This window comes from Sapajus apella, unplaced genomic scaffold (genome assembly GCF_009761245.1).
Source record: "Sapajus apella isolate SASKATOON/1434 unplaced genomic scaffold, GSC_monkey_1.0 scaffold73, whole genome shotgun sequence".
Lineage (NCBI taxonomy): Eukaryota > Metazoa > Chordata > Mammalia > Primates > Cebidae > Sapajus > Sapajus apella.
Window position 1 is genome coordinate 7,206,161 of NW_022437013.1, and position 24,541 is coordinate 7,230,701.

Here is a 24,541-nt window from a genome sequence, read left to right on the forward strand (position 1 = left end):
CCAGTGAGACTATTTGGTTTCCTTAAATGTTCAAATGTTCATGCTCCTTTCAGACACATCTACTCTTTTGGATAGGCAAACTTGGGTTTGTTTTGTTTATTAGAAGCAAAGCAGAAAAGTGTCTTAGAAATCATCTGGTCCCATCCCTTTAAAGAGGTGTTGTGAGGATGAAACCACGAAATCTAGTAAAGGACCTCAGAAGTGCTCAGCCATTGATAGCTACCATCTTTCTCCCCATGTGGCAGGAGGCAGAACTGGAATTCTTCTGTCATTTAAACAAATAAGGCAACTCAGACCCAGAGAGATTAAATGACCCATCTAAGCCACAAGGACTCATTTATTATTATTATAACTTATAAAACTTAAGATCTGGATTCTAGTCCTATCTCTATTAGAAAGCATAGTTAGATCATAATGGCAACTGTGGGAGCAGCATGATGTGGTGAATTTCATGCTGCTCCCACAGTTGCCATTATGATCTATTTATGGTGTAGGGGTCAGGTGGCCTGAGTTAGCCACAGCTCTGCCTCTCACTGTGACATAGTTAGGGGAGGTGGCCTCTAGTCATGCCTCCATGGCAACCTGGTTTTAGATAAGAAACAAAGGTATTTAATCTCTCCAGCCTTTACTTTCCACATCTGAATGAGAAAACAGAGTAATGTTTTCCAAAGTATGATATGTATTTACCAAGTATAGGTATTTAAGTTGATTTTAGGTAGTACATAAATGAAAACTTACAAATTTGCATGTGTATTAGAAAGATAAATATCTAGCACCTTAAATTTATGACTTCCTGAATATTGTTGCTTAGGGTAGATTAAGGTAGATATTTTTTAAGATATTAAGAAACCAAGTCAATACAGAAAATAACATTAAATAACAAATAGTGCTGGTGACACACAAATATAACAAAAATCAGGGAGATGCTACATGAATGATTGAAGCTAGGGAATCACTGGACTAGGTAATTCCTGAGGTCCCTTCATAATACACACCTTCTATGTATACACTTTGTTAGTTTCACGTAATTGTATGTTACTCAAGTGATTGTTATTGTTCAATAAATTGTATTGTCCTAGTCTGGCGAGACTAATGTTTTCATAAAATCTACTGGAAGCCCTTACAGTTCATTTAATTATCTTCCCTCACTTTAGAAACCAAAGCCCAGACAGGTTAAAAAATAAAAGACATGATGCAGGAGCTGGCGCAGCGGCGGTTGGCAGAGGGAAAATTAATTAATTAATTAATTAAAAAATTAAAAGATACAAAATTGACAGTTGAGACAGGTTTGGAATCCAATTTTCCTAATTCCTTGTACTGTGAGCTCTACCTTGATAGGGCAATAAAAGAGGGAAAGCAATTAGAAAACCAGATGATATTGCGTTGATGAATTCAAATGTATTCTCCTTTAAGCAGAAAGTCAATATATTTTAAAAGTAAGGCAGAAAGTTGGATTTTGAGGGAAAATCCCAGGAAAAGAGAACATTTACAGAGAAAACTCTTTCTCTCCCCAGCTTTTTCTAACATGAATGTGCTTCCTTGCCTACATTACAAATGCAGCCATTTATAATTCATTCATTCACACCTACTGAAATCACAAACTCTTGCCCCAGAATGGTCTTGTTTGGCTTCCAAACCAGAAAGCCAGAATTAACTCAAGGTATACAAGTGGGACAGAAGGAGGTTCAACTCATCAGAGGATTACTGTCATTTGAGTTGACACTCACACTATTAGGCTTTCAATTTCACGAGGTAGCATGGGCTTATTTACTTCCTAATTGAGAGTTTGAGGTCCTGTTTTTTTCTTACCTGGAGTTTAGTCTGTTGTCCATCAAAAGAGCCTTTTACAGCCTCAACATCTGGCCACGTCCCCTCCTCCCAAGAAGACTGTGGACAGTGTAAAACATCAGCCCTGTTTTATGCTGATGCTTGATGACATCACAATGAGATACAACATCAGTCCTGCCTGAGGCCCACAGCAAGTCCCAGAGGAGCCAGGTGAAAAGGACCTTATTTCTGTAGAGATCATGAGGCCAAAACAGTGTGTTTTAGGCCAGAATTAGGATATGAAAAGAAGCCACTGTAAAAGTTCCACAGTTGGATATAAGTCAAGGTCAAATAAGCATATAAGCAATGAGGCCCTGGACCTTTACCTATGAAAAAGACCTTTACTGCCTCTTCTATGCTAGCTTGTCAGGCTGTAGTCTAATACATTTTGCCTTCTCACTATTGACACTAAAAGGTATTAGAGATAGAAATGGGGGCAGTGAGGGCTAAGAATGGAGACCTAAAAGAGGCAAGGCTTTGGCTTCACAGTTCTGTGTGAGAAGGAAAGTGCCTGGGGCTAGATAGCCAGACACATACATGGAGGGGCTTTCTGTTAGGGGGAATTCCACACAGTCACACTGCCCTTGTAAAGAAAAAAAAGAAGTGTTTTCCTGAAACTTCTTATCTAATCATATAGGAAGGACTACAACTTGATTCCATTTTTCATAAAAGAATAACCCTTTTAAAAATCAAAGCTGAACGGTGGCCAAGGCCAGGCCTATGATTCTGTGCGGCTTGTGTGCTTTTAAAAGAAAGAATATTATCAATTTAGACATCAACGCAATGGAGGTCCAGAAAAAGCTCCGGATGTTCAATACGCCACATCTTTGGGTGGGGGAGGGGAGGAGGTAATTTTTTAAGAAAATCCATCCCAGTGTTTCCATCAGGGGTGCTTGCTAATTTTTTATTCACTTGCACTTTGCACTTGGGTTTATGGGAGACTGCGCTGCTTTCTCTCAAGGTCCTCTCTTCCTGCCCCCTGGGTGACGCTAGAGGCTGATGGATACAGTCACAGTTGTACATCAATTACAAGATCCTTGTGAGAGAGCTTGGTTTGTGGTTTCTAAGGTTAAGGGACCTTCAGGAGCTCGATAGATATTGGAAATATGGGAAATGGCTGGGAGGGGCTAGTGGTAAGATCATAACAAATATGGGGACTGCAGGGAACTGAAAAGTCAATGCAAACAAGGCATTAAAAATGTTGAGACAAACAAGCAAAATACTGGGCAGACTGACTGAAATACATCCATTGGCTGAATCTGACCCAGAGGCCTCCGGTCAGCAAACTCAAATTCATCCTCTTCTAATACAAAAAGGGCACCAAGGCCTCAAAAGAGGGAGCAATTTTCCCAAGGTCACACAATTTACAGTCAGACCTGGAATCCAGACCTCCTGATTCCCACTGAATATATTACGATGGTACTCATAGTCCTTCTTAAGATGAAAAAGATGATTCCTGGGCAACCTTCCCCTTTTGGGGCCATTCCATTCCCTGCTCCAGCCCAATGTTTCTCCTGCCAATTGCTGCTATTTACTGGCATGATGCTTCCCATGCTGAGTGTGTTCACCACATGATGCCCTCAACATTTGCCAGCTGCAATTGCAGGCCCCTCAGTTCTTTGCAGAGCAGCCTTTCCTGTCCTACTGTGCCAAGTTCCTATTCACACAAGGCCGTGCAGCTGGGAACCAGATTTGTCCTAAAAGACTTTTTCCTCAGCTTAGTGACACTGTTCTCTAACTAGAAGCATAGAATATAAACAAGAAGGGTTGAAGGAATTCAGTCTGCTTTCTGTTTGAGTCTGAGTTAGCTCCCAGAGCTGCTTTTGCAGGTTCCTTCTGGGAATGTGGAGGGCATGGATGTCCACAGCAACCACGCATTCTTTCCTTTCCAGCTTCTTACTTTCTTGTACTTTTGATAGAGGGTCCAGACATGGAGTAAGGGAGGGGTGTGTAGGTATAAGGTGGCAATGGCCACAAGCTCAGAATTTTCTTTGGACTGTATTCAGGGGCAGGATGGCACATGGAAGAAATAGGATACCAAAAGAAAGACTCTCTTGCTTCCAAACCACTGTCTTTCCAACCTTCCATTTACCTGAATATCTACCATTTGAGTTGCTTCTTTTGGAAGAAGGCATGGAAGGTCCCTGATTCAATATGTTCTTTAGAAGAGAGCAAAATACGCTATCATTAGTCCCTAACACCTTATCATTAGATTAATTTATTAGACTTAGCAGAAAGTGAATGGGACACAATACATACATTTGATGGTGGGGTGGGAAGAACTTGAAGTATTTCTCAGTAGGGGTGACATTGGCATTTTGGGCAGACAACTCTTTGTTGTGTGGCTCTGTCCTATGTATTCAGTACATTCAGCATCTGCATTTCAGGATATATGTATTTCAGGACATAGCCACCACCCACTAATGTCATTAATGACTCCCAGTCATAAGAATCAAACCAACACCTCCTCCATTTTCAAATGTCCCTGAGGAGATGGAACACCTCCCCTACTGACATTCAAAAAGCATTTAATACAATACTACCTGGAGAGAACAGGCCAGGTTGTAAAATCTGAGAAGCCAGAAAACATAAGAACACTAGGTCCTTGGAAAGAAGTAGTCCAAGTGGTTTATGAGTCTGGCAAAGGGTGTTCTTCACTATGAACATTTGTGAAGAATAAGTATTGTCTGAGAGATTCATGCTAAGCAGAATCAGTGCATGCTCTGTTCATGGACAGGTAAGGTCTCTGTGGTTTTAGCATTAATAGGCTGTATGGAAGATGAGGCCATCTGTGCGAACTGAAAGGCACCAGACCACCAGACCACCCCAAATTTCCATGTTAGCCTGCTCATACCTCCCCTAGATTTTTCAGCTGAGATTCCCTGTTAAGGGATTGACTATCTAAAGCTGTTCATATTTTCTGAGAGAAGTGTTTCTCTGAGAGAAGGACCATGCTGATGAATATCCTGGCCTTCTTTGTGGGAAGACTTGTGGGATACTTCAGTGCCTATTCGCCAGAGGGGATAGTCAGTAAGAGATAACATTAGCCCCTGGGTATTTAGGAACACCAGGCCTCAGAGTCAGTTGCAAATCTAACACAATTATTTCAGGAAAGAGACGATGGGACTATGGAAAGAGTTGGCCACTCCCCTTATCAGAGCAGCAATAGGGTCCTGAGTCTTTAGGAAGAGGCAGAAGAACTCAAGGTAAACTCAAGACTGTCCCAGTTTTGTCAGGGGCTTGTGCTGACCTAGATTGTTACCAAAGTCAGACCCTCCCATCCCATTCCTAAAGCTGGTGCCAGTGCCCTGGAGTCTCTGAACAATGAAGAAGTCTAGTAGTACACCAATAAGCGCTCTTACCTGAGAGGTCCAGCTACATCTTCCCCGAGCGTCTCTTGCATGCGTCATTTTTAGACACTGACTGACTGCCTTTTCCTCCATACCCTCAGTACTGAGGCACGAGCTGTGCTGTGTTTGAGCAGAAATGGGTGGATCTGAGAGCTGAATGCTATATAGTATACTGCCACATCAACCCAGGAGTTGAACTGAATCGCTGTGTGACCACTGATGCCTGGCAACATTTTAGTCCCATAAATCACAGAATCATCTAATAGTGCAACAATCTTTTTATCCTCCTATAAATGTCCCACTAGCAATCCCTAGATTAACACACAACACGCTCTGCAGAATTTTGAATGCACTCAAAGAAGAAAAGCCTTGAAATGGAGGCCAAATCCCATTTTGAAAAATACCACCTCAACACAGGATGTTTGCAACCTCTTGATTGAGCAGGCTTTCAGTTCAGGCATAAGAAGAAGGTGGAGAATGGGCCTGGGCCCTGCCTTTAGCCACATGGACCTGGTGAGCAGTGGAACTGGAAGCTGATCTTGGGCTAAGATGGCCCTGAAGAGCCCTGTCCCTGTTCAAGTGTATCTTCTTGAGCTAGGTTCCCTGGTGCCCATGACTCAGTCCCTTTAGATCACCAGGGGTATGGTGGGAACAGGTATTTTGCAAAATCACCATTTTGTAAGTGATGATGCCAAAAATAAAAGCTCGCATTCACTGAATGCTTACTGGGTAGAAGATTTCCTAGTGCTTCACAAGCATTATCTCATTTTATCTTCATATTAAACCTATGAGATAGGTAAGTAGCCCCATTTTAAAGATGGGAAACTGAAGACCTGAAAGGTCAAATGACTTGTCTACGATCACCCAGTCAATAGCTAAGTGGCACAGCAAGAAGAAGAACTGACATTCATCAGGTGGTTTTCACTAGGGCTTCAAAACTACTCATCCGGCAAAGCAGTGAGAAGCCCATGCAAGCAGGATATGAGGAGACAGGGGAAGGACTCCAGTTCTCTAGAAGTAGAGAGCTAAAGATGGTTGTAATGGGGATCTGGCTAGGGTATGCCAAAGCAAGATGGGAAAATAGAAGGAGGATAAAATTTGCCTTTTTAGGGGATGGTTGTTATTGTTCCCAAGCTGTGGGAGCAATAAAAACACAAAAGCTTGTCTTCCATGTGGCTAAGACACAGGCGTAACACAGGTATCATGCAGCTTTAAGATCAGAGAGTATGTTTTGCCTGATCTAGCAGCTCAGTGCAGAGGCCATCTTTTGATGTGGACATTCCAAAAAAGTATATATCTTAAATTACTTGCCCTACCTGTACCTGACGTTTTGAAGAATGAAGCAAATGGCAAGTAAATAAGATACTCAATAAATATTTGTTAACAGGTTTTTTTTTAAAGGTGCTTCTAAGAAACATTCTGGGCTCAATTCAATCACCGTATCTTTTTCCCTTGCCTTTCCCGTATAGAAAAAGCTCATTGCTGGTCACAAGATCCTTTGGCTGTGCAACTCCCTCCCAGTTCCTCATTAGATACATAGTTCAACCAAGAGGTGGCATTGCAAATTCGAGTGTCAGAGGAGGCATAAATAAAAATGTGTGGTTTTGAACTGAGACTGGCCTTGCCCAGCCTTCAGGCAGTTAAGAACATCTTGATTTGAGTATCAAGCAGAAAACACTTCAAAATACATTGGCAAGGTCTCTCTAAATCCAGCCTCTCCTGGCAAAATAAGATGGATTTGAAGCCTGCAGATAAACAATGTGTTGAAAAGGCTAGTCAGGAAATTGAATTTTAAAAAGGAAGAAAGGACATGTGATTATCAGCCTGCAAAAGAAGGCAAGAATTTCTTAGTTGACTGCAACACGCAAGGTCTTGGGTTTGGACATTTTGGATGATGGAAACTGGTAGGAGCACTGTTGGTGGTGGTGCTGCTGTGGATGATAATCATAATAGTCTTTACAAGGGATACAACTTATAGCGCTTTATATTGTTCACATGCATTGTGTCAGTTGATTCCCCATGGGTATTCCTGATCTACCATATTTTAAAGAGAGGAACAGCGTGATATAGATACTCGTCCAAGGTAACCAGTATTGCGCAAAATGGTTTAACTTGGACTAGAGAGTGGCATTGATGGAATCTTTCCCTATAGTGTTTTCTGCTAAACACTCAGGATTTGTAAACAGAGGACTCAGCACCTCTGAAGGACTTGTAATGGCTAAAGTGACACTGGCCAACATGTGGCTCCTCTAAATTAATGCCTTCCTTCTTCTCCACTCTGACCCCTAGGCTTCCCCCAACCCCTCAACTTGTTCTCCTTCTATCTTTCTACTAATCAAAACCTTTCCTTTCCTTCAAGGCCCAATTCAGCTGCATCCAACTATTTCAAACCACACTGACTTGTCTCTTCTCTAAACTCTGTTTGGGGTCATGTATCCTTTTGAGAACCTGATGAAAGCCACAGACCTGTTCCCTCAAGGAATATGTGTAGACATGCATGGTATATGTGCTCACATACACATGTACATGAACACACAAACACACAAACACACACATGCACACATGCGTGCACACACACACACACACACACACACACCCTTTTGAGTATACAATTTTAATCCTTGGGCTAAAGAAGGAATTTCCCTCAAGGCCTGATGAAGGAAACCTAGGAATAGGCAGCTTGCATGTTGAAATCATTCTCCTCTCTTGACTTTCACCCCATCCTTTCCTGGCAACCTCTTCCCCCCCACCCTATACCTACCCACTCCATCCTCTGTTCTCTATCCTCAGGCTGCTCTTGATTACCCAGGGTTCATCACTACTATGGCCCTTCCTCACCCATCTAGGAAGTCTCAAACTGTCATGCCTCAGTCTAGCTCGGTGAGCTAGCTCACTTGACAGCCAGATCCTAGATATTAAATTTGGCAGAGATCTTCAGATCAATCAGGACTTGTATTTGAATAAGTTCTTCTGGAAATAATGGGAGATAAAGGTGGAGGGGGAGCCCTATCAGAATTACTGCTCATTTCACCTATGAGAAGGACCATTCCTGTCCTCTCTAAAATACATGATACACTTGATGTTGATCTACACAGACCAGAGATAATGGATTATAACTAAATATGAAGAGAAGACAAGAGTCAAGTCACTTAGATGATGATCTTCCCTATACAGCTATCTTCAAACTTTTTGTATCTGAGATTCCTGCCGCTGCTGTCCCTGGCATACCATTCTTTCACATTTCACATTCTTTCGGCCCCAACAGTTTTCAGTCAGAACTACAAAAGGGGAAAGGTTTAGGAAAAGTGTCCTTACGGAAGTTGGCTCCATCTCCTTCTTATGGTAGAAAGACCACTGGATGGAAAGATGGTTTCGGGAGGCCACAGTGGTGGTGTAGATGCAGACAAGAGTGACATTAGATCCAACAGTCACATTCACGAAACTGTGTGGGATGGTCACCTGCACCACACTAACCTGACCTGAAAAGATAATCATCAAAAAAAAAATAGTACATACTCACATTCTGATTACACTGTTTCATCACAAAACACTTACAAAGACACCTTATTTGAGGAATCTAAGGTGAGGGGGAGAAGGCAGAATAAATCATGCAGGAAAGCTGAGCTTTCTTGGGGCTCACTGCGGTAGGGGGAGGGGAGTTTCTAACAAATTGTCATATGAAGATACTCAAATTCTAGCTGATGGTGAGGTAATAACACTGAACTGAGAATTTCTTCTGTATTAAGGGCAGCCTTACACAGGTTCTTAAAGTCTTGTCCAGGGACCCAAAACTGTCTGTCAGTATAGAAAACAACTGATCCAGTTTTCCCAGTACCAAGGGAATTCCTTGAATGTCGGGCTTTTAGTTTTAAAATCAGGTAAATCTCAGGCAAAACATACAGTTTCTTTTCGGGGTCCTCAATAATTTTTAATTGAAATTTTTATTTATGTATTTGTAGACTCACATGCAGTTCTAGGAAATAAGACAGATCTCATGTACACTTTACCCAGTTCCCACCAATGGTAACATTTTGAAAGACGATAGTATAATATTACAACCAGGATACTGACATTGATAAAACCTATCGACCTTATTCATATTTCTCCAGTTTTACATGTACTCTTGTGTGTGTGGACGGACACATTTAATTGTATATTTTATCACATGTAGATTTGTGTAGATTTACCACCACAGTTAAGAGATTGAACAGTTTCATCACCACAAAGACTTCTCATGTTGACATTTTTATAATCACACTCACCTCCATCCTGCACCCCATTCCTGTCCCCATGGACAACCACTAATCTGTCTTTCATTTCAAAAATTCTGTCATTTCATAAATGTTATATACAAGGAATCATGGCAACCTTTTGGAATTGACTCTTTTCACTCAGCATAATTATCTAAAATTTCATCCAAGTTGCTGTGTATATCAGTAGTGTGTTGTTTTTTTATTGCTTAGTAGTACCTGATGATATATATCTGATACAGTTTGTTTAACAGTTCACCCATTTAAGGACATCTGGGCTGTGTCCAGCTTTTGGGTATTGGATAAACTCCAGTGAACATTCAGGTATAGATTTTGCATGAAAATACATTTTTATTTCTCTTGGACAAATGTCCAAGTTTGCAATTGCTGGGTCATATGCTGGTTGCATATTTAATTTTATTTTAAAAACCAGCCCCACTCTTTTCCAGAGTGACTGTACCTTTATACATTCCCAACAAAAAGGATTCAGTTTTCCTGCATCCTTGTCAGCATTTGGTATTGTCACAGTTTTCTACTTTAGCCCTTGTGGCAGGTATGAAGTAATGTAATCATTGTGATTTTAATTTGCATTTCTCAAATAGATAATGCTGATGCTAAGTATCTTCTGATGGGATTATTTTCCATTTGTACATCTTCAGCAAAATATCTGTTTATATCTTTTGCTCATTTTCTAATTGGATTGTTGTTTTTTAATGATTGAGTTTTGAGAGTTCTCTATATAATCTAGATTCAAGTCTTTTGGGGATACAGATTTTATTTCTTCCTTTCCAATTTGTATGCCTTTTATTTCTTTTCATTGCCTAATTGCAGTGGCTACAACTTCCAGTACTACATTGAATAAGAGAGATGAGAGTGGACATCCTTGCATTGTTTCCAATCATAGGGTAAAAGTGTTCAGTCTTTCACCATGAAGTACAATGTTAGCTGCAGGTTGCTTGTAGGTGTTTTTATCAAGTTGAGGTAATTCTCCTCTGTAGCAGGTTGCATCATGTCCCCCAAAAAGATAAGTCCAATTTCTAACCTCCAGTATCTGTGAATGTAATACACAGATACTGTGTATGTAACACCGTGTACGTAGATACTGAATGTAATTCACAGTATCTGTGTATTACATTTTTTAAATTACATGTAATACTGTGTATTACAGTATCCAGTATCTGTGAATGTAAATTCTTGTTTAGAAATAGGGTGTTTGAAGATGTAATTAAAGATCTTGAGATGAGATCATCATTGATTTAGAGTGGACCCTAAATTCAATGACTGCTGTCCTTACCAAAAAATTGAGAGGGAGACTTAACACAGAGACACACAAAGGGAAAGGCTCTGTGAAGACATAAGCAGAGACTGGAACGATGCATCTACAGTCCAGAGAATACCGAGAATTGCCAGCAGCCATCTAGGAGAGACTTATGGCACGGATTCTCCTTCAGAGACTTCAGAAGAAACCAACAGTTTGATTTAAAACATTTGGCCTCTAGAACTGTGAGAGAATTAATTTCTCTTGCTTTAAGCCACCCAGTTTGTGGCAATTTGTTACAGCAGCTCTGGGAAACGAATACACCCTCTAAGTTGCTGAGTTTTAATGATGAATGGGTATTGGATTTTTTTCAAATGCTTTATCTGCATTAGTTGATATGATCATATTTTTTTCTTTAGTCTGTTGATATGGTGGATTACACTGAATGCTTTTTGAATGTTGAACCAGCCTTACAAGCCTGAAATAAATCCTATTTGGTCATGGTGTATAATTATTTTCATACATTGTTGGATTCAATTTGCTAGTGTTTTGCTAAGGATTTTTGCGTCAAGGTTCATGAGAAAGATATTGGCCTGTAGTTTTCTATTTTTGTACTGTTTTTGTCTGGTTTTGGTATCAGGATAATACTGGCCTCATAAAATGAGATGGAAGTGTTCCCTCCTCGTCTATTTTTTGGAAGAGAATGTGTAAAATTGATCTTAATTATTCTTTGAATCTTTGCTAGGATTATTTGCTGAAGCTATCTAGGCCTGATGATTTCTATTATAGGAGCTTTTAAAATTATGAATTCAATTTCTTTAATGGTTATGGAGCTATTCAGATTATCTATTTCATATTGGATGAGTTCTAGTGGTTTGCTGTTTTGGAGAAATTGGCCACTTTCTTCTAAGTTGTCAAATGTATGAATGTAAGGTTGTTCATAATATTCTCTCATTATCTTTTTAATGACTGCAGGATCTATAGTGATATTCCATGTTTCATTTCTGATATTAGTGATTTGGATCTTAACTCTTTTTATTAGTCTTGCTAGATGTTTGCCAGTTTTATTGATTTTTTTTCAAAAAAGTAATTTTTTTATCATTTATTTTTCTCTATAGTTTTTCTATTTCAAGTTATTTGATTTCAGCTCTTTAGTATTCCCTTCCTTCTGCTTGTTTTGGTTTATTTTGGTCTTCTTTTATAGATCCTTGATGTAGAAATTTAGATTATTGACTTAAGACCTTTCTTTATTTCCAATGTAAGCATTTCATGTTATAAATTTCTCTGTCAGAATTGCTTTAGTTACATGGTACATGTTTCAAAACGTTGTGTTTTCATTTTCATTGAGTTCTATGTATTTTTTTAAATTCATTTTGAGATTTTCTCTCTGATCCATTGATTATTTAAAAGAGTGTTGTTTAATTTCCATGTATTTGGAACTTTTGTGTTACTGATTTCTAGTTTAATTGCATTGTGGTCGGAGAATATACTCTGTATGATTTCAATTATTTTAAATTTGTTTAAGTTTTCTTTTTATGACCAAGCACATGATCTATCTCAGTGAATGTTCTGTAGGTGCCTTAAAAAAGTGTGTTCTGCTTTTGTTGGGTGGAGTGTTCTATACATAGAGATATAATTTAAAACCATTATGAATAAATCAATATAAAATCATAAAAATATTCAATTAGATTCTGTTAGTTGGTTGTCTTTTTCAGATCTTCCATGTATTTACTGATGTTCTGTCTAGTAGATTTATCAGTTTCTGAGAGGGGGTATTGAAGTTCCCAACTATAACTGGGGATTTGTCTCTTTCTTGTTTTAGCTTGATCAGTTTTTGTTCATGAATTTTGAGACTTAGTTGTTTGGTGTGTACTCATTAAAGATCATTATATCTTCCTGCTGGGTTGATCCTTTTATCATTAGGTAATGTCTCTCTTTATCTCTTTTAACTTTCTTTGCTCTGAAGTCTACTTTATCAGATATTAATGAAGCTTCTCCAGATTTTTAAAATATTAATACTTATATGGTACGTCTTTTTCTATATTTTTACTTGCAATCTCTCTATGTCATCAAAGTTCATGTGAGTTTCTTGTGAGTAGCATATACAGTAGTTCCCCCTTATTCCAGGTAGATACATTCTAAGACTCCCAGTGGATGCCTGAAACCACGGATAGTACTGAACCCGATGCATACTATGTTTTTTTTCCTATACACACATACTTATGATAAAGTTTAATTTATAAATTAAGCACTGTAAGAGATTAACAATAATAACTACTAATAAATAGAACAATTATACCAATATACTGGAATAAAAATTATGTGATTGTGTTCAGACACTCACACTCTTTCTCCCAAAATACCTTATTGTACTGTACCATGGGTTTCTGAAACCTCAGAAAGTAAAACCACAGATAAGAGGGGACTACTGTAGTTGTATTCACATCCAATATAATCATTTAATGTAATTATTGATACATTAATTCTTGTTTGCTATTTTATTATTAGTTTCTTGTTTGTTTCCTTTAGTTCTTATTCTTCTGTTTCCCTTTTCTTGCCTTTCTGGCAGTTATATGAGCATTTTTTATTATTCCATCTTGACTTATTTGATGTTTTAAAATACATATCTTTGTAGAATTTTCCTAGTGGTTTCTCTGGGTATTCAATATTCATATATGAGTCATAACAGTCTACTGATATCAATATTTTACCACTTTGATTGAAGTATATAAACCTTACTTCCATTTAGTTTCCTTTCCCTTGCCCACTTTTAAATATCATAGTATAGAGTACAAAATGGTGTTATAATTTTTATTTCAATCATCAAATATGATTTATAGAACTCATGAGTTAAAAGATAGTCTATTTTATGTACTTACATTTCTGCTCTTTCTGTTGTTCTTTCATCCTTCCTGATTGCCCTTTTATCACTTACTTTCTGTTTGAAGAAATTCCTTTAGCTGTTTTTTAACAGTATGTCTGCTATCAACAAATCTTTTTGTTTTCCTTCAACTGATAAGTTAATTATTTCCCCTTAATACCTGAAAGATAGTTTCACCAGACATGGATTCTATTTTCTGTCATCTCTGCTCTTCTATTGAGTCCATCTGCAAGTTTTTCATTTTCGTTATTTTATTTTTCAGTTCTATAATTTATATTTGTTTTTTCAGGGGAGGGGACAACCAAGCCAGTTTTATTCAAAAAAGAATTCCAAGGGGAAAAGAAAAGAAAATTGAGAATGAACCTATAGATTAAAAGGGTGTTTAGAAAAATAGTAGACAATTGCGAAGTCTGTATTTTTTAAAATTCTTGTTTTTAACTTTTTATTTTTAATTAAAATGATTGCATGTATTTTATGGGCTACAATGTGATATCTTAATATATGTATATACTGTGGAATGATTACATCAAGCTAATTAACATATCCATCACCTCACATATTTATCCTCTTTTTTTGTTTTGTTTTCAGACAGGGTCTCACTCTGTCACCCAGGTTGGAGTGCAGTGGTGTGACATCAGCTCGCTGCAAACTCTGCCTCCCAGGCTTAAGAAATTCTCTCATCTCAGCATCCCAAGTAGCTGGGACCACAGGTGCATGCCACCATGGGTGGCTATTTTTTTTTTTTTTTTTTGTATTTTTGGTAGAGATGGGGTTTAATCACATTGCTGAGGCTGTTCTTGGACTCCTGGGCTCAAATGGTCCCCCTGCCTTGGCATCCTAAATTGCTGGAATTACAGGTGTGAGTCACCACAACATTTAAAATCTATTCTTTATTTGAATAGGTTTTTGGGGAATAGGTGGTGTTTGATTGCATGGATAAGTTCTTTAGTGGTGATTTCTGAGACTTTGGTGCATCCATTACCCAAGCAGTGTACACTGTATCCCATGTGTAGACTGAAATCTTATTCTTTTAGCAGTTTTGAAATGCACAATACATTATTAACTATGGTCAGCTTGCTGCACAATAGGTCTTAAAAACTTATTCCTCTTGTGTAACCGGAACTTTGTACCCTTTTGTCAACTTCTCCCCATTCCCCACTCCCTCCAAGCCACAGTCCCTGATAACAATTCTACTCTAATTCTGAGTTCAACTCTTTTAGATCTCACATATAAGTGAGATTATGTGGTGTTTGTCTTTCTGTGTCTGGCTTGCTTCGCTTAGCATAATATCTCCCGGGTTCATCCATGCTGTAGCAAATGACAGAATTTCCTTCTTTATTATATTTTTATAACTTCTTTTCCTTTTCTGGAAGTTTCCTTTTTTTTTTTTTTTTTTTTTTTTTTTTTACTTAAGATGTTAATTGATTTTTTATGATGGCTACTTTGAAATCCTTGTCAGATAATTCCAACATCCGATTCATCTCAATGTTGACAATAGTTGCCTTTTCTCAGTCAAATTGTGATTTACTTGATTCTGGTATAACAGATGATTTTTGATTGAACATTTTGTCTACTTTGTTAAGAAACTCTTATTTACATTTTTTTTTTTTGTTTTTGCAGTCAATCACGTTATTTATGCTTCACACGCAGGTGTTGGCTTACTTTTGTGGTCTGTTGTTCTAACAGCAGTTAATTTTCAGTATTGTTTTTCTTTGTTTGGTTTATCTGGTATCACTGAAGCTGACATTTGTCCCAGATCATATTGCCTGAAGGAGCAGAAAGGTTTCCCTAGGTCAGGCTTCCAGGTGTCTCTCAGTGGAGGTAGGTATGTTGAGACATTTCTACTGGCACCCTGCACTATTGGTGTCTCTACGGGTAGGCAAGGATAGTCATATACCCACTAAGACAGAGTCCTCCCAGACTGGGCCACTTGCCATCACTTTATTCCCCTTGTCTGTTCTACCTTCCCACCTCGATATCTCTAGATGAAAGTGGGGCATCTCAGGCCCAGGGAGAAGGCAAATGCTTCTTTTGTCCACTGTTGTTGGTGAGGTTTCTGAAGATCCCCCCTTACCTATGGTGTTGGGCCCACCTTATGTTGTCAGAGGGACTCTGAGGGAGGAGTAAGCTTACCTGGGCTGCCCTCTGTTGTTAGGTTGCGTATCAGAAATTGCTGAGACTAGGTCCCTTTCATCTGCTGGGTAGGAAACATAGGATACCCTTGCTCTTTGTTTTTCCCTGGGTCCCAAAGCAGTTTGCCTTCTTCTTACCACATTTCAGAGATTTCCCCTGGTTGTCTTTTGCATTATTTCCAGGGTTCATACTTGTGCTTAGCAGGGAGAAACAATGAAAAACAGGTCTGTACCACATGTCCAGACCAGAAATCTCCCTCAATTTCCAAGAGTGTAAAATTGTCCTGAGACCACAAATTTTGAGAACTGTTGGCTTTACAGAAAGGTAAAGTAATTGAGCTTTCCATAGGATTTGGAGGACCACTGAAGGGCTTCCTACCCAAATCCAGCCTGCCACTACACTAAAATTCTCAGTTCTATATGAGCACTTTCCAAAGGGCTATTTTAGGAGATGGCACCTTGGGGAGCACTATAGAGTCACTAGCTCATCTGATTAACTGGTTATTATCCATTGCAATGTCAAAGACTATGAAGTTTCTCAAAGAAGGGACGTAGGATTGGCAGGCAAGCACTGGAAGAGAAAGTCAAGTTCAAGCGATGCTCTCTATGCTGCCCTAGCTGCCTGCAGGGTCATAGAGGGTGGTAGAGAGTTGGGAGTGGGAAGAGGAAGATACAGAAATTATGAGAGACCCAGAGGAACTTGCACAGAGGGACTAATTTCTGTCCATCTTCCCAATTTTGTATACCCAAAGACTTCTTTATTTCATATTTTTCTTACTTAATGATAGCAGTCAGATAAAAAGAATGTAAAGGATTTACAAACATTTTTAAAAAGTAAAAGAAAAGCAAACCATTTCACTGATTACTCTTGGTTTCTTGGATTCAATATCTCTGTTCTCTGTCACAGCCAGGCCACCTGGTCCAGCTGCTTGTCTGCGAGAAGCTGACTGTTTACATGGCAACTGATGTATTGATAAATTAAGGAAAGTGCCTGAATGCAGACACAAATGCAGCACTTTTATCTCCATACAGTTTCCCTCCTTCCAATATTCTCCACCCCATGCTTTCCTGGTTTCCATAATGCCTCCTCCAAAAAGGAAATTGGCTTTCAGAAAGCAGTTAATCTTTCCAACAAAAACTTCATTGGAGAAAGATGGTTCCCTCCCACTCTCAAGGAGCCCATTTAATTTCTCCTGGAAGTTAGCCACATCTCTGGCTGAGTTTAAATGATGACTTCCAAATGTCTTTAAAGTGTCCAAAATAAAAATGATAAAACTAGGGATTTGGTAGCCCTTAACGTTCCCAGACCTATTCCTTAAAAACAGAGATTTTACAGATATCACTTGCCCATAATTTTTGTTCTCTAGTATGGGACCCAGTATCTGTTATGAGATTGGCTAAGGGTGACAATTTATGAACAGGTAAGGCAAAACAAACAAATATACAAAACCCCACAAACCTCCTTTGGAGGCCACTCTTAGAAAAAGTACTTGATGCCACAGTACACACAGTAGTCACACAAGTCAAGCCATGGAAGAGGCTGTGGAGCCTAGCAACAAATACCAGTTGAGCACCCATTTTGTGCCACAAACAGTGCTAAACACTGGGGAAATGGTAATGAACCCGACAGACACAATCTCTGCCATGTCAGTGTAGCAGGAAGCCATTTACAGCACAGACCAGAATGGAGATGAAAGAAAATCAGGGATTTGGGAAATATAAATCTGATTCAAACATTTCTAACATTTTAAATATAGAAGATATATAAATCTGCAAAAGCTTAATAATATCTCCTTGGAATTAGGATGGTAATTTCAAATTTTAAAGTGAGACAATATTTTTTTTAGGTACTACACATTGTCCTGTAAATAAGTAACAATTGGCAAAGCAAAACCTCCAAACTATTTTATTGCCCAGATTCTTAATTTTTAGCATCATAACAAATTAAATTCTGAAGAAAAGATGGTTTTCAGACATTATCCAACCAAGATATAGTGATGATACACTTCAGAGCTAAAAGCTGTATATTTCCAGATAAGTCTTTTTAAAATGTCACATCATTCAATTAATGCATATTACTTAAAACCTCTGAGCTCATCCTTCCAGTGCTGTCGAACAGAACTTTCTGTGATGATGGAAATGTTCTGTCTCTGCACCATCCAATTCAGTAGCCCACACAGAGTTATTGAATACCTGAAATGTGGCTAGAGAAACTGAGGAACTAACTTTACAATTTTCATTAATCTGAATTAGTTTAAATTTCAATAGCCACATGTGGACAATGGACAGTGCAAATTTAGTCCTAAACTGGAGGTGACTCTGTGAGTGTCAGGGAAAAAAGTTATCTTCCTTTGGATTAAGTCATTCTAAGTTAAGAAATTATTTAAAAATTGAATAAGTCAGAAAAATCTCTGTATTAACAGGACTGTGAATAAATAGCAAAGTAAAGATTAGTATCTGATTTAAACAAAACTCAAGAATGCAATGTCCCTCTCTGACCTGACGAAATTGAAAAACAACACAAAACAAAAAGGCACATTTGGTTGAAACTCTTTTAAAAACCATTGCTTCTTATTCAAGAAAAATAATCCAAGATGTACACACTTAAATTAATCAGCATTTTAAAATATTTTTAAATGTCCTCTGTTCTGGTAGTGATTGTTCATTCATCTATTTAATGCCTGCAATGTGGAAAGCATTTTGTTTATAGGATTATTATTCTCCTAATATACTACAGCAAAATATCCCCCAAATAGCCACATTTAATCTATTGCATTTGAAGTGATTTAATTTCCAGCAACTTCATATATAATTGCTTCATTTTGAGTTAGGAAATAGTATAATCAAATGATTACTCACTTTTTTGGATTTGACTGCAAACTCCAAGTTCAAATATATTACTGCTTTAAAATGCATAGCATATACCTCCAGAAAATGAAACCCACATTAACATATCTTTCTAAGAGGTGACTAATACATATTACAAGTACCTAAAATGATATGCATAAAATTTTTGTAGTAAAAACAGTTTGATTAAAACTCATTTTCTTGAATTAGAATTTAACCTAAGAATTCCTAAGAAGTCATTGAAAATATTTAGATTTAATCAAAATCCATCCTGTTTAGTTATACCAAAATCGATTTTAATTACGTATATGAAAATCATGTCTGAATGTTTGGAATCTGGGAAAGTAATTCATTCTTTCAACAAACATTTACTATGCACCCACTATGTGTTAGACACCATGCTTAACACCAAAAAGTGACATTCTCTCCAAAACAAGTCCAGGAAGAACATCAAATTGCACATTGAAGGAAACATTATTGGTTGTCCAGATCAACTGATGAACACTGCTAATGACAGGTGTAAACTACTAAAGTGATCCTTTCTTTGACTTCAATACATATGTAAGCACAGAAAATGACAATATATCATACCACAATTTGCTGTACTGACACTACCATATTTTGCTTTGGGCCAACAAGATAATACATGTATAGGTATACAGTGTACACTATATACCAAGAAAACAAGTTATATAGGAACTTAAGAAAAACACTCTGAAGTATTTACTGGTCACTTTGATTGGGCCTTGTTCTAAAAGTCCCAATCCAGTAAGATCCTGACATCATACTAAATAATTTTTTAAACAATAAAAAAGTATACAAGGAGTAAACCCAATTTTTAAAATGTAATATATACACCTGAAAAGAATGATAATTCACCCAAATCTGAGTGGTAAAATTACAGATGATTTTTATTTTATTTTAAATTTCCATATTTTCCAACCCTTCTATAATGATCGTACATTACATTTATAATCAGTAAAAATTACATGTATGTTACGTACAGTAAGCAAACAAACAAATTGTTCTTACAACCTTTCCAAACCCTGTGTCTAGTATGGGCCAGGGCAAGGTCTCTCATAGGGAAGCAGGTATGATCTTAGAGGGCTGACGCAGAAGGCCCAGGTGTCAACCCAACTGGCTAATGACTGGAAACCCTTTATGAAGAGACCAAAACTTTCATAACTAAAGTTAAATTTAAATGAATATTCCTGAGGAGAAGGGAAAATAGAAACACGTGTTTCCAGCTCTAGGGCCTAGTTAGGTCACTCAACAAATGCAGTCTGCCTTCTGGTGATATTTGATTCCATAAAACATCTATGCTTAAACATTTAGTAATGAACATTTAAAGAACTATTTCTAAACATGAGATCATTTTGATAAGTAACACTTTTTTTCTAATTTCAAAAATAGCATAATGTTCTTTGTAGAAAACCCAGGAAGTATGAAAAGCTGGAGAATAAAATTAAAATAATCTATAATCCCATCACCCAGAGGCAACCACCATGAGCACTTTAGTATATAACCTTCTAGTAATTTATTCTAGGCATGTGTGTGTATCCTGCTTTTTCACTTAATATTATATCCTGGGCATTTTCTTATGTCATTAAACGTGCCTAGTAAACCTTATTCTAATGACTGCTTAATATTACTAATAGTAATATTAAGCCAGGTGTAGTGGCTCACGCCTGTAATCCCAGCACTTTGGGAGGCCAAGATGGGCGGATCATGAGGTCAGGAGATCAAGACCATCCTAGCTAACATAGTGAAACCCCGTCTCTACTAAAAACACAAAAAAATAGCCAAGCGTGGTGGCATGCACCCGTAGTCCCAGGTATTCAGGAGGCTGAGTCAGGAGAATTGTTTGAACCCGGGAGGCAGAGGTTGCAGTGAGCCAAGATCACACCACTACACTCCAGCCTGGGCAACAGAGCAAGACTCTATCTCAAAAAAAAAAAAAAATCCTGTTTTGGATAAACAATATTATTGCATTTACTATGGACCTAACTTATCACAAGAACAGATGCAAAATGTATCTGATATTTGAAAAAACTAGCCAAGGGATTTTTGGAATTAGTGATCTCTCGGAGATATAACTAACATCAGTATTTTGATTCCAAAATTGATTTTCTTCTGTTCAGATACCTAAAATCACCCATATTGTGCGCCATAACTCACTCACATATTTTCCAAAATACAGTCTTAAGATTGGAAAACCACAACTCCCTAAGAAATATTAGCCAGTAAAGCACTTGGTAAATTTATTTTCTTCCCACGTGTAAGCCAGGTCAGGCCCTCCAACCCAGGCTCTGCCTGACGGAGCAAGGCAAGTCAACCACCGAACTTAAAGGAAACACTAAAGTAAGTAAAACAGAGACAAAATTATCCCTAGCACAAACTTTGGTTTCTGAGTAAGTTCATTTGTTCATTTTTCAAACTAAGTAAAGAAATAAACTATTATTTTTTCTGAGAAAATTTCCATTCAGAAGCTCCATAAAACAACTGCATTATGGGCTTGCCCTCCTAAAATATCAGCATGGCATATGTCTGCTAAGCAAGAGTTCTGAAAATTATTTCACTCAGCATACTAATCACAATTCATTTGAAGTGCAGGAGAGGAAAATTATATATAAAAATACCCAATTTTTGTTTAAATTATCTTAATGAAATTATGGAAATTTCGTTTCCAATTATCTTTGGTGGTTCGGAGATCCTTTCCTTACCTGTAAGGCAGCTTAGGACCAGAAAGACCTTCCAAAATGCGAACACCATTGTGTGGAGAGCAGCAGGTGCCAGCAGCTTGCCTGGACTAGGCTGAGCCTCAAATTGGCTTCTTCAATCACAGCAAGGTTTGCCAGGCTTATCTGCTGGGCATCGCCAAGCAAATATGCCTCTTTGGGCTTACTTACTGTGTATAGACCTTTCTCAGAACAGATTTGTGTTACTTTGAAACACTTTTCATGGGGCGTGTTTCCTTGATATATTTGCTGCTGTGTTAATAATAAACCCACGCATTTAAATTATTCAAGCTCCTTGTACACAGATTCTCTAAGTCTCATTGTTTAAAATCAATCTTACTAAAAAGTTGTACTTGGGCTGAGGGATACAGTTGAAAGGGAGTCTATGCAAATAAAAGCTGACAAGGCTAATTAATTTCAAATATTTCCATGAGTCTTAGAGCATTGATTCACTAACCTCCTTTTACAAATTAAGTTAGTAAATTGGTACTAGGTTTCCTGTGGAGATGAGGTTCACAGGAAGGGCACAGGGGTTATGAAGTTAAAAACTATTCATTTCTGTGTGAACAAACTCCGGACATGTTACTCTTTTTTGAACCGCTGGCAATTGTCACTACCCTCCACCAAAACTAGCAATAGAATGAATTACAGTCTTGTCTCTCGGGTTAGAAACCTTATAGCACGTATCTGCTAACCTAATTTTGCAAAATTAAGTTAGTGAATACACGCTTAAAGGCTTCCATTGGAGAAGTCTGAATTTTTGCAGAATTAAGTTATTCAATAGATGCTATAGGGTTTCCTTAGAAATGGAGGTTCACCAGGAGGGCATGGGAGACTCCACAGGTAAGGAAGTTTCATGGGAACATGAACTTCTAATAGTGTTTCTTTCAGGCTTAAGTTACCCGGAGAAACCTAAGGACTTTCTCTGGCTCATCCCATGTGATTTTTAAGTCCGATCATTTCCAACTCAATAGCGACTCTCAGATGTGTTCCTTCTCCAATCTGCTACTGCTTCCCTCTTGGTCCAGGTACTCAGCTCCTCACTCCTGGCCTATCAGCAGCTTCCTAAGTGGTCTCCCTGACTTCTTCCACCTTCATCCTGTGTGCCAGCTGCAGGCCAATGTTCCAGCCCTAATGAAACATTTCCAGTAACACCATATATGGACTCTTTCATCAAATCCAAAGTCCTTAATATGGATTCCCATTCTTCCCAGATCTGATCCTCACCTCATCTGAACTTTAGCCACATTAAATCGTGCCCTTGAGAAAATATGTCAAGATTTATTGCCTCAAAGTGTTCAGTCACCTGAAATGTGTACAAGTTTCAAGTTATATAATTTATGAACTTCAATTTACAGGAAATGTTTGACCCCATCTTACTTTAGCCATGCCAATGTCCCACTGCTTCTTAGAAAGCCATTTTGCTTCCATCAGGCCTGATTCCTCCTCGAAGCTTATCCTGTCCGTGCTCATGTCTGATGCCAAACGTTGGCTCCAGGTGACTTCCATCACTATTTAGTATTTTCTCTTTCCTCCTCTTACTATCCAAGGATATTCTTGGCATAGATCAGTCATACTGTCCTATGGGAGAATTCTAATGAACTGACATACCACCCCTAGCATAAATTTGCATTTTACTTAAAGTCAATATCCTACAGCTGACAATTGATTATTCTCCAGTAGTTTCCTATTTATTAACTGGTCTCTCTTAAATCTAGTGACTGTGAATTCCTCCAGGGTAGGGACCATGTCTTATAAAGGCAGTTCCCAACATTAAAATGAGTGTGTCCCAAGATGTAGTGATAAACTCATTGATTGGACCCAAGAACTCCTGCAGAAGCAATATTATAATACAAGTCTCACTGTCAGGCATGTAGCACATAATCTAGCACTGGCTTCAATTCTGTGTACTGGGCTATATAATGCAGTGGAGGATGAGGAGGAACAGCAGGTGACAGAAAAAGTACGTTCCTTTCATTTCCCAAGATAATGAGTTGTGCACAAGTCAGTATTTTCCCCCAAATAACTATTGTATGTCTCTGACATCCACCTTCCCTTCTGCCTCCTACCTTCATGGCCCCCTGGCTCTCTGGGTCCTTAGTTTGCCCTAAGGGGAGTCTCACTCCCCAGAATACCTCATGCTCCAAAATGACTTTATCTTTTTCATCCCTCTTTCTCCCAAAAACACTCTCTTTCCCCTGTATATGCAGACATCAGCTCCATGTCAGGAGAAGAAAAAAAATCAGTTTCGTTGAACATTCCCCAACCTGTTTGTGCTATTAAAAATACAATGTTTATTTTCCTCAAATAAATCTCTGACCAGAAGGATTAGGCAATGCAATAAAGAAACAGTTTGAGGGAGAAGATTTTGCAAAGGAGGACAACTTGTAGGGTGGGCCTCTGGAGCTCCACACCACCTCTTCTCAGGCTTGGTTCTTCCTTGACTTCTAAGTCCAACAAGTCTCCAAAAGACCCACAGTTTTCACAATGTCCCCTCCCTAGAAGTAATACTGACATTTCCAGTGGTGAGGAGGTGGGATGGGGAAAGAAACTTGTAAGTCTGGCATTTGCAAGCCAGAGTCTTCCTGTGTTTCCTTCCATACCCCGCAGGTGATTATAGTAGAGTGACCATTGATCATTAAAAGTAGGACACTTTTGAGAGGGAAAGGGGCACTGTTAGCAATTACATGGGAAAGACAGCAAAAACAGTAACAGTGCCAGACAAACGTGGGTGTCTGGTCACCTACCCACAGGGGATTACAAAGCACAAAGTAGGTGCTAAGTAAGAGCTTGCTAATTAATTTAGTATCTCCAAGTTGTTTGGCCCTAAGTTGAGTGCAGCGGAGGGTATGGTTTAAGGATATTGCCCAAACCCATCTGCACCAAAATCTTATGCAAACACAAAACACTCCAGAATAATTAAGTAAGATATCTACACCGTTGCTATGTAAGACCTAACCAGGACAGGAAGAATTCTGTTACAACAAATTTTAAAAGAGACTTTAAATTCTCTGCTTGAACCTGAATTTTGAGGTTATGAACTATTACTTTAAAGAGTGGGCCATTAACTAGGATGTGAAATATTAAATATCCTTTGCATTTTACAGAGCTTTATAATTTTCAAACCAATTTTACATTTTATCTTTGCAACTTTCCAATACAATAAATAAGTCAGGTATTACCTAGATTTTCTATATAAGAAAATTGAGGCTCAAAAATGCTGCGTGTTTCCCAAGGTCACCATAGCATGCATTAGAA

The 24,541-nt window shown here is 38.3% G+C and overlaps 1 protein-coding gene across 2 annotated transcripts in view; it reads right to left on the reverse strand.

The window, feature by feature from the left end:
* VSIG1 (V-set and immunoglobulin domain containing 1) overlaps positions 1–21,675 on the reverse strand; it is a 31,695-nt gene extending 10,020 nt beyond the window's left edge. Inside the window, exons 1-3 of one of the 2 annotated variants that reach the window (XM_032250886.1) lie at positions 21,269–21,481; positions 8,493–8,656; positions 5,190–5,297 (exon numbers count right to left, since the gene is read on the reverse strand). In XM_032250886.1, the coding sequence (XP_032106777.1) occupies positions 5,190–5,297; positions 8,493–8,656; positions 21,269–21,317 (321 nt within the window). In that variant the 5' untranslated portion in view covers positions 21,318–21,481. Of the gene's footprint in view, positions 1–5,189; positions 5,298–8,492; positions 8,657–21,268 lie in introns of both variants that reach the window. The other variant, XM_032250887.1, reaches the window with a different exon arrangement.
* Between the last annotated feature and the right edge of the window lie 2,866 nt (positions 21,676–24,541).